Source organism: Nylanderia fulva, unplaced genomic scaffold, assembly GCF_048542155.1.
Source record: "Nylanderia fulva isolate GAGA-0341 unplaced genomic scaffold, ASM4854215v1 Scaffold192, whole genome shotgun sequence".
Classification (NCBI taxonomy): Eukaryota; Metazoa; Arthropoda; class Insecta; order Hymenoptera; family Formicidae; genus Nylanderia; species Nylanderia fulva.
In genome coordinates, this window is record NW_028190184.1 from 186,060 (window position 1) to 196,603 (window position 10,544).

Sequence of the window (10,544 nt, forward strand, 5' to 3'; positions counted from 1 at the left end):
AGAAAACAACAGTATCAACCTAAAAAAGGACACCGAGCGTCTTGACGGTTCTTATTTTGATATTCTAAACAAATTGTCTACGTCATCTTAAAAATTGGGTATATATACAGCGCGCCGACATTGTAAGATACAGATATCGATTTGTTTTTTAAAAAAGTACACATTGTGATTATGTTAAGTAAAAAGAAATAATTTTGTTAAAAAAAGTGTTATGTTCGTGACAAAAAAGTAAGTTAATACTATTTATTAAAAATCTAAATGTAATATTTGAGCGGATATATTAATTTGTTCACAGTGTCGTTACATAATATAACAGCATCTGACGCTCTAACTCATGCCAACAAACATGAATTTTGTACTGCGTTTGTCATATAATCTCATAAATGTTGTATTTATAATAAGGTCGATATGACTAAATTAATTTTTTGACATATTATTAGGATATTGAAAAAGACTGTCGTACAGTCGAAACGTTTATCTTAACTTTTGTATATTATGACGTAAATTAATAAAAAAATTTTTCAATTAATAGCATATAAGCTCGTTAAGTTGGCCTTTTATTATATCACATATTATATTTTTATTGCCTATTGGATTAAGATCTTGTTCAACTTGACGCATCATCTTGAAAGTCTTTGCAAATTCATTGCATTGAACCATAAAACTTGACAAATGTTCACGAACGCGCTGCGTGAGCAAAGGATCGCGCTGCACGAAAGGATGAGTCACTTTTTTGTAAAACAAGGACTTTAATAATATCACACACGTATTGACAAAATACTATAACAAACTTATTACAAAACTTTAATTATTTTACAGTGAAATCGGAATCAAAATCAAAGTGCGGAATAGCGGCGGTCGTCAACGAATTTTGCGGTGTATCTGATAAGCGGTTTGCGATATGTTTTCACGACGGAAAAGCGATAAAGCTCACAAGCGGGGTGTGAGCTCCTCTTTTATAATTTCCGGAGCGGAACCCACCTTCGTGTGAAGCGCCAATAATTTTGCGTCTTTTTAAAGTTGCGCGAGGTGACCTGAGCGTATTACGCGTAATTGGCCGCTGTCAAAATTGACAGAACGACGGCTGTTAGAAAGCATGCGCGAGCTGGCGATCACGATGATTATTGGCGAAACGAGGCGCCCGTGAGAAGCCGCGCATGCTCAATAAAATATAATTATTCGGCGGAACGGTTGCGACACCGTTAATTGTTTTTATTTCGAGCGTGTTTTTGTACGACAGGATAATTTGTGTCGCGATATGTTTTCCAAAAAAAAAAAAAACATATAAAAACGATATGCCTGTTGATTTGCGATCGGAAGCGAATATTCTAGAATATTCTATTTAAGATATAATATTTTATTACACATGTAGTTTTCTATTATGCGTTTCAAACATTCCCGCCCGCCTTGTCGCGCAGTGACAACATGTTTGTGGTATTTCGGTCGCGGAATCGCAAGTCGATAGTGATCGATGGTGGGGCAGGCGCGCCGGCGCGGCGAGATTCACGTGATGATCGCGTGTAATTTGAATCGATCAGCTGAGCCGCGGAAACACGTGGATGATCGCGTGGAATGTGATGATCAGCTGAGACAGTAACGAGTGTGTGTTTGATGTGAAATGACGAACGTGTAGTGCAGTGTGGTGATTATGGAACAATTGCAAGTGCGGTGGTGCATGATGAGAATGAGGTGTGACAAATGATACAGTGCATGATGTGATAAATCTCGTGAATGAGTGTCGAACGTTGATGAGTGATGTGTTACGTGCCGGCGGACGGCGTGTCCGCGTTATTCGTGTCCGGAATACGATCCGCGCCCGGGAGCATGACCAATTTAACGATCGGGCGTACGAATTCGGATGTGGCGGTGCGTACTGAGACCACGCGGACGACACCGTCGTCCCCGGGATGCAGTCTCGTGATCCTTGCAAGAGGCCATCGAGTCGGAGGGGTGAGCTCCGAGCGGATGATGCAAAGGTCCCCGACGTGAGGTGCGGCCTCGGCCTTGACCCATTTGGTGCGGGGGTTGAGCCCGTGCACGTACTCAGCTGACCACCGCTGCCAAAAATGGTCTCGCATCAGCTGCAGGTGATGCCAGCGTGACAGCGTGGATGATGATTGTCCGATCCGTGACGGCTCAGGTATAGCTAATAGAGGCGCGCCGATGATGAAGTGCCCTGGAGTGAGTGCTGAAGTGTCGTCTGGATCGTCTGACAGAGCCTGCAACGGACGAGAATTAAGACACGCCTCGATTTGTGTGAGGAGTGTGCTAAGCTCCTCAAAAGTGAGCGTGGTGTCGCCGATTACTCGGCGGAGGTGAAATTTCGTGGATTTCACGGCAGCCTCCCAAAGACCACCGAAGTGAGGGGCCGCTGGCGGATTAAAATGCCAGCGGATCCCTTGAGTGTTGGCGGCGCGGGCGATGTGAAGGCCCTCGGAGGTCGACGCCTTGAAGAGCTCCCGCAGGGTGCGATCGGCGCCAACGAATGTTGTGCCGCAGTCGCTGTAGACGTCCGTACACAGTCCTCTGCGAGAGACGAAGCGGCGTAAGGCGGCGATGAAGGCCTCGGAACTGTAATCCGAGACGACCTCGAGGTGGATGGCCTTCGACCAAAAGCAGACGAAGACCGCGATGTATCCTTTCTGTGAGCGGTGTCCGCGTCCTTTGCTGGTCCGGATGGAAATTGGTCCCGCGTAGTCCAGTCCAGTGCTCAAGAAAGGTCGAGTTGGCGTCACTCGGTCCCGAGGAAGGTGGCCCATTGGAGGCTGTGGCGTGGCAGCGCGCCAGCGAGTGCAAGTGACGCACCGATGCAGTTGCTGCTTGACGACGGTCCTTCCGCGTGGTACCCAGAATCGAAGGCGAAGCAGACCAAGTGTCATCTGGACGCCGCCGTGCAGAGAGCGACGATGGCAGGACTCGATCAGCAGTCGCGTCATCCAGGAGGCCGGCGGTATGATCACCGGGTGCTTCTCGTCGTAGGGCAGCAGTGCGTGTTTGAGACGTCCTCCAACGCGCAGTACACCTTGGTCGTCGATGAACGGATTCAGCTTGATCAGTGAACTGCGTGGTGGGCCGGAGCGTCCTGCGGTGGCAGCAGCTATCTCGTCCGGGAAGTGGAGCGCCTGTACTACTCGAAGCCACTGGAGTAGGGCGGCGTCCAGCTCGTCGGGGTGTAGTGGACAACCAGGTGTGACCTCCCGGCTCGCCACCTTGAGCCATCGACGACACCAAGCCGTAACGCGTAGCAGCCGATGAAGCGCAGAGAACCGAAGAAGGATGTCCGGTTCGACGACGACGGAGCCCTTGGTCATCAGGCTGGTGGTGCGCTGTTCAGGAAGGTCATCCTCTGCGATGTGGACCTCTGAGCTGGGCCATGCTGTCTCGTCCAGTGCCAACCAGGTAGGTCCAGTCCACCATAATGCGTGGTTGATTAATTCTCCAGGAGTAATTCCTCTCGATGCGCAGTCTGCAGGATTATTCTTCCCGGCTACGTGTCTCCATCGAGCGTCCGGGAGCTGTGTCTGGATATGAGCTACCCGGTTGGCGACGAAAGTTTTCCAGCGAGTGGCGTGTCCCTGGATCCAATGAAGCGTGACCTGGGAATCGGACCACAGATATACTGGAGTAGTTGCCAAGCCGAGAATGTCGCGGACATGCAGCGTGAGCGTGGTGAGTAGGCTAGCAGCGCACAACTCAAGTCGCGGCAACGAAACCTGCTTGACGGGTGCGACCTTGGATTTCGCCATGAGTAGATTAATTGACGGTTTTCCCCTTTCAGTGGTGCGGAGGTAGACTACTGCGGCGTATCCTCGTTCGGAAGCATCAGCAAAACCGTGGAGCTGCAACCTCGAGTGATCGTTGTCGGTGCTGAGCCAGCGATTCACGCGTATGTGCCTGAGCAGCGGCAACTGATCCAACAGCTGTTGCCAATGTCGAGCATCCTTAACCGGCAGTGGAGCGTCCCAATCAAGTTGCTGAAGCCAGGTGCTTTGGATTAGGATCTTCGCCCGAATGACGACAGGCGCGAGCCAGCCCATCGGGTCGAATAGGCGTGCAGTTTCGGAGAGGACTCGTCGCTTCGTGAATTTGCTGACTGGCCGAGGATGTATTGCGAAGGCAAACCGGTCATCTTGAGGACGCCATCGCAGGCCCAATGTCGAATGGCTCTCTCCTTCCCAGGAATGTGGTCCTTGCTGCAGCCGATGCTCCTGTGGGACTCCTGTGAGGACCTCTGGATGGTTCGAGGCCCACTTCCTCAGTGGAAATCCGCCCGCCATGCAGAGGTTGCGCAGCTCCGTCTGGAGGTTGACGGCGTCGTCGAGGTTGTCCGCGCCGGTGACCACGTCGTCGACGTAGCAATCAAGCCGAAGTACTGTGGCACCTTGAGGAAACTGCGCTCCCTCGTCCGCACAAAGTTGTTGCAGAGTTCGGATGGCCAGGAACGGTGCACACGCCATGCCGTAGGTCACCGTCTGCAGCTCGTACTCTCCGATCTCGTCCGTCTTGTTGTGACGCCACAAGATTGTTTGGAGACGGCAGTCCTCAGGATGTACGAGGATTTGGCGGTACATCTTCTCGATGTCGGTGACGAAGACGTACCGGTGCCAACGCCATCGCAGCAACACGTCGGTGAGCGCTGGCAGAAGGTTTGCCCCAGTCAGCAGCTGCGAGTTGAGCGAAGTACCGGCCCGTGTGCGCTGAGAGCCGTTGAACACGACTCGGAGCTTTGTCGTCGTGCTCGATTCCTTCAGGACCCCGTGATGCGGTAAGTAGCATCTGAAATTCTCCGTTGTTGTTGAGGTATTTACTTTCTTCATGTGTTGCAGGTCCTCGTATTCCTGCATGAAGCCGTGATAGAGGTCGCCAAAACGAAGATCTCGGCTGCCCTTGGTCTCCATGGCTTTCAGTAGGTGCTCCGCTGGGCGGCGAGTATCCTGAAGAGTCGTCGGCGGCGATGAGAAGGGCAGCCTCACCATGTATCTCCCGGTGGGCGTGCGCGTGACGGTGCGCACGTAGAGTTCCTCGCACGTGGTCTCGTCGGGAGTGAGTGAAGCCCGAGTTATCGGCTCGCTCTCCTGCTCCCAAAAGCGTCGAACGAAGTCGGCGAGGTCATGATCGGCGGTGCACCGGAAGGTGCGGCGATGTCCCGTGACTGCTGCTGCGTCGTAGCCGCCAGAAAGGATCCATCCCAGGCTGGTTTGCTGAGCGATCGGCATCCTTGATTCACCCTTGCGGAGGCCTTCCTCGAGGATCAAGGAATAGACCTCGGCTCCCAGTAGCAGCTCAGCTGGGTCGTCGTCTAAGAAGCGAGGATCGGCCAGTTGGAGTCCGTTGAGATGAGGCCAGCTGCGTTCTTCTCGCGAAACCGAGCCTTGCTGCAGCGATATGCGGGGCAGCACAAAGGCCACCACGCTGAGTTTGACGTTGGTCACGTCTGACGTTACGTGCAGCGTGACCTTGCCACGAGCGGATCCCGAGCGAGTCCCTCCGATGCTAACGATAAATCGTAATCTTAATTTGAAGTTGCCGCTAATTTCATTTATTATAATATTTTCTATTTTATTTGATCTATCCATTATGACATTTAACGTAATTGAATATGAAACCAGCAACTTATATAATCATTTATTAAATGACTCACGTTAAAAAATCGAAACTTACTCCTAAAGAGTGATTTTTACAAAATCACACCAATAAGTAATTTTGAAAAAAATTGTGTACGTATTTGTGATTATGTGTGCAATTCGTGTAAATAAACCTTTAATTTGTATGCCTTGACCATAGTAACATTTAAATTCAATATTCTTATTTTATACATACATTTCCTTCAACTTTTTTTAAATCAATGTGAAACATAATACGGTTTAACCAAGATGTCTAAAGAGAGCAAGGAAAAAGCATGCAGTTCAAATCAGCATAATGTAAGTAGATTTTAATTTTAGACAGAGAGATAGAGAGAGAGAGAAAGGGAGAGTGAGAGAGAAAGAGAGAGAGAGAGAGAGAGAGAGAGAAAGCGTGTCTTAAAGAAAGAGGGAAGGAGAGAGAGAGAGATAGAGCGTGTGTCTTAAAGAAAGATTGATTGATTGATTGATTGATCTTTATTAGCTTTCACAGCTATTACATATACATAATTACTATACATTATTTAACACATATTCTTTTAACAGTCTCTTATATAATATTAATTCTTCACATTGTTTTATCTCGGTGGGTAACGCATTATACATTTTTATTCCTTCGTAAAACAGGCTTTTTTGCGCACTTCTCGTTTTACGCAAAGTTAGTACTATGTTTCCGGCCTGCCTCGTTTGTCTATCACATTCTTTTCCCACTATTTCTATTTTATTACTTAACGCCACCGATGCCATGTTATTTAGTATTTTAAAAATAAATACACCTACATTATAATATAATCGTTGCCTTACGGACATAAACTGCAGCGCCTGCAGCATGTCCTCAACTTTGGTATATCTATTACATTGCAATATGACTCTCATGGCACGGTTTTGAGCTACCTGCAGTTTATTCAACTGCGTTTCTCCCATCCCGACTAATAGAGTGGCACAATACTCGAAATGAGGTGCTATTATGGACTTATATACAATACATCTAGTGTAGGCTGACACGAAGTTACCTATTCTGTTTAAAAAACTAGTCTTTTTCCCTATTTTCTTAAGCATATAATCGCAATGATCTTGAAATCGTAGTCTGTCATCAATAATTATACCTAAATATTTTATAGTTTCAACACGTTCTATTTTAGTTCCATCCAAACATTTCAAAATAGTATTGCCTCTCAATTCTTTTCGAATACTTCTAACTACCATATATTTCGTTTTATCCGCATTCATTTTTAATTTATATTCATCCAGCATTTAATTATATTAAAAACCATATTCATTTTTATCTCTATATCTGTGCTACTTTCTCCACTTACATATATTAGCGTATCGTCTGCAAACATTTTTATATTGCATCCCTCCGGACATACTTCGATTATATCATTTATATATATTATAAATAGTAGAGATCCTAGTACCGAACTTTGTGGCACTCCGTATTCCGTTCTAAGACGTTCTGACCACTGATTGTTAAATTTGACTTGTTGCGTTCTGTTGTTTAGATATGTTCTAAACCATTCTAGCACTATTCCTTTCATTCCATATTGCTCTAATTTTTTTAACAATCTTGTCCTATCCACCGTTTCAAATGCCCGTTTTAAGTCTATGAATATTACTCGGTGTGAGCTCCTCTTTTATAATTTCCGGAGCGGAACCCACCTTTGTGTGAAGCGCCAATAATTTTGCGTCTTTTTAAAGTTGCGCGAGGTGACCTGAGCGTATTACGCGTAATTGGCCGCTGTCAAAATTGACAGAACAACGGCTGTTAGAAAGCATGCGCGAGCTGGCGATCACGATGATTATTGGCGAAACGAGGCGCCCGTGAGAAGCCGCGCATGCTCAATAAAATATAATTATTCGGCGGAACGGTTTCGACACCGTTAATTGTTTATATTTCGAGCGTGTTTTTGTACGACAGGATAATTTGTGTCGCGATATGTTTTCCAAAAAAAAAACATAAAAACGATATGCCTGTTGACTTGCGATCGGAAGCGAATATTCTAGAATATTCTATTTAAGATATAATATTTTATTACACATGTAGTTTTCTATTATGCGTTTCAAACACGTTTAAAATATGCAAATGATAGAAATGATAAACGTGAAAAAAAACGTAAATATTATGTTTTACATAAGAAACATGAATGTGAAAGATTGGAAAAATATATACGTTGCCCTACAAATAAGAAATTATCTAATAAAAAATATTATGAAAACCACAAGAAATATATAACAAAAAAGCAAAAGCACTTCACCAATATTTATAGCTCCAATACTTCACTATCACTAACAATCACAGAAACTGTGGAGATGAGTCGCACTGTTATTGCACGGTCTGTGTAAAAGTGATAAAACTATTTCTCTTGCTCTTAAATTCTTTATGTTTTTGTTTTGATTAGTACATATAACATGTATGGAATGCGTTGTATATGCGTATATACAAACATAAACTCTTTACGTTTTTGTACTGTTTAGTACAACTTGTATGGAATGCATTGTACATACACACGTTTATACATATAAAAATCTTTATGGTTTTAATTGTTTAGTACAACAAAGCATATATACTGTATATGAAATAATTGTGTACTCGTGAAAATATGTATGTGCGTCTATATTACATACGTATATGTGTGTGTATACACACGAATATACATAAATAATACATATATGTATATAATATAAATCGAAGTTTACATATGTAAAATCTTTTCAAACCTACTCTTTTTCTTTCTCTCGCTCTCTATCGCTTTCTATCGCTCTCTCACGATTTCTCTCGTTTCCTATCGTCCTCTTACACTCTCTATCGTTTTCTTTCGTCCTCTCGAGAAAAAGCGAGAGAAAGCGAGAGAGAACGAAAAAAACCGAGAGAGAGCGAGATTGATTGATTGATGAGCTTTTATTTAGCTTTCTCAGCTATTTTCTTATACAGTTTTAACATTTACATATGTAAGATATGCGCTTTTAATCTTCTTTTAAATAATTCGAGCCTATCGCAAGTTTTAATTTCTACTGGCAGGACGTTATACAATATACTTCTTTCATAAAACAAACTTTTCTGTGCACTCCTTGTTTTTCGAAATTGAATTTCGATATTACCCGCTTGTCTTGTTTCCCTATCGCATTTGTTCCCTACTATTTGTAACTTGTCTCTTAACTGAATTGGTAACAGGTTATTCAATATCTTGAAAATAAATATACATATATTATATTGTAATCTTTGTCTTACTGACATAAATTGCAACGTCTCTAGCATGTCTTCCACTTTGGTGTATCTATCACATTGAAGTATTATCCTCATAGCTCTGTTTTGTACCTTCTGCAATTGGGTTATCTGCGTCTCCCCCATGCCTATTAATATCGTCGCGCAATACTCAAAATGAGGAGCTATATACGAGAGAAGACGAGAGAGAGCGAGAGAACGCGAGAGAGAGCGGGAGAGAGCAACAGAGAGCGAGAGAGAGCGAAAGAGAGCGAAAGAGAGCGATAGAGAGCGGAAGAGAGCGAGAGAAAGCGAGAGAGAACGAGAGAGAGAGAGAGAGAGAAGACAAGAGAGCAAGAGGACCCGAGGTAGAGAGCGGGAGAGAGCAAGAGAGAGCGAGAGAGAGCGAGAGGCCGAGAGAGCGCGAGAAAGAGCGATAGAGAGCGGGAGAGAGCAAGAGAGTGCGGAAGAAAACGAGAGAGAGCGAGAGAGAACGAGAGAGAGCGGGAGAGAACGAGAGAAGGCGAGAAACAGCGTGAGAAAGCGAGAAAGAGCAAAAAAAACCGAGAGAGAGCGAGAGAAGACAAGAGAGAGTGTGAGAACGCGAGAGAGAGCGGCAGAGAGCAAGAGGAAGCGAGAGAGAGCGAGAGGCCGAGAGAGCGCGAGAAAGAGCGATAGAGAGCGGGAGAAAGCGAGAGAGAGCGAAAAAAAGCGAGAGAGAGCGGGAGAGAACGAGAGAAGGCGAGAAACAGCGTGAGAAAGCGAGAGAGAGCGAAAAAAAACCGAGAGAGAGCGAGAGAAGACGAGAGAGAGCGAGAGAACGCGAGAGAGAGAGCGGCAGAGAGCAAGAGGGAGCGAGAGACAGCGAGAGAGGGCGAGAGAGAGGGGAGAGAGAGGGGGGGAGAGAGAGAGTGAGAGAGAGCGAGAATTTATTTTTTGTTTGGTTGCTTAAAAGATTAAGCAGCTGAGGAAAATGTCACTATACTAAGATGGGTGACCGCGGATAAGGTAAAGCAGCTTCGGACAGAATCACTTTGTCGGGATAGGTGACCGCGGACAAGTACGACGCCATAGTCTTAAAAAAAAGTGACACCTTTTCGAACAAAAAATAACTTAAAAAATTCATATCTCCGCAACCAATAGAGCTATCAAGTTCGTTAAGGTCTCATTTTACTCGGAAAAAATCATTTTTTGAAAAATATGTTCCCGTTCATGAAATATTTCAAATTTTTGTTTTCAAGGTGACGAAAATCGTGTTACGTCCGGTAAAGGATACACAGTAGCGTCCTACGGATAATTTTCGCTTTTGTTTTGATGTTTTCGCTATCTTTTCGATATCTTTCAATATTTTTTTTTGTTTTTTTGTAGATTGTATTTCAATTTGACGAATGAAAGATATAACTTAGCGAGACGCTACCGCGTCTCCTGATATATATATATATATATATATATGTAACGAAGCACCTTTCCCGACGCCACGGATTGACTCGTCGGTGCCAGGATTCGGGAAGAGGGGAGACTCAGATTTGCAATAACACGCGGTTGTTCTGGTAAAAGTAGTTTATTCGGGCCACCTTTCAGGGGTTGACCCGTGGTTCAGTCTATCAATACATAGTATCGTATAACGGACGAAACGCGACCAGATGATACGGACGCGGACACGACTTATTAGTAGAATTTACAGATAGGAATATTACGGACAAGACGCGACCAGATTATAC

General features: G+C 44.9%; 2 protein-coding genes across 2 annotated transcripts; one reads left to right on the forward strand and one right to left on the reverse strand.

Annotated features, from left to right (window-relative positions):
* Positions 1–1,760: 1,760 nt before the first annotated feature.
* Positions 1,761–2,759, reverse strand: LOC114937604 (uncharacterized). Its single transcript, XM_029311119.2, has one exon. The coding sequence runs from the start codon at positions 2,757–2,759 to the stop codon at positions 1,761–1,763; it is 999 nt and encodes a 332-aa protein (XP_029166952.2).
* Positions 2,760–3,952: 1,193 nt separating this feature from the next.
* On the forward strand, positions 3,953–5,336 carry LOC146723495 (uncharacterized). The gene is made up of 2 exons (XM_085481860.1): positions 3,953–4,765; positions 4,827–5,336. Exons 1-2 carry the CDS (start codon positions 4,104–4,106, stop codon positions 4,852–4,854), a joined length of 690 nt encoding a protein of 229 aa, XP_085337986.1. The 5' UTR covers positions 3,953–4,103; the 3' UTR covers positions 4,855–5,336.
* The last annotated feature ends 5,208 nt before the right edge of the window (positions 5,337–10,544 follow it).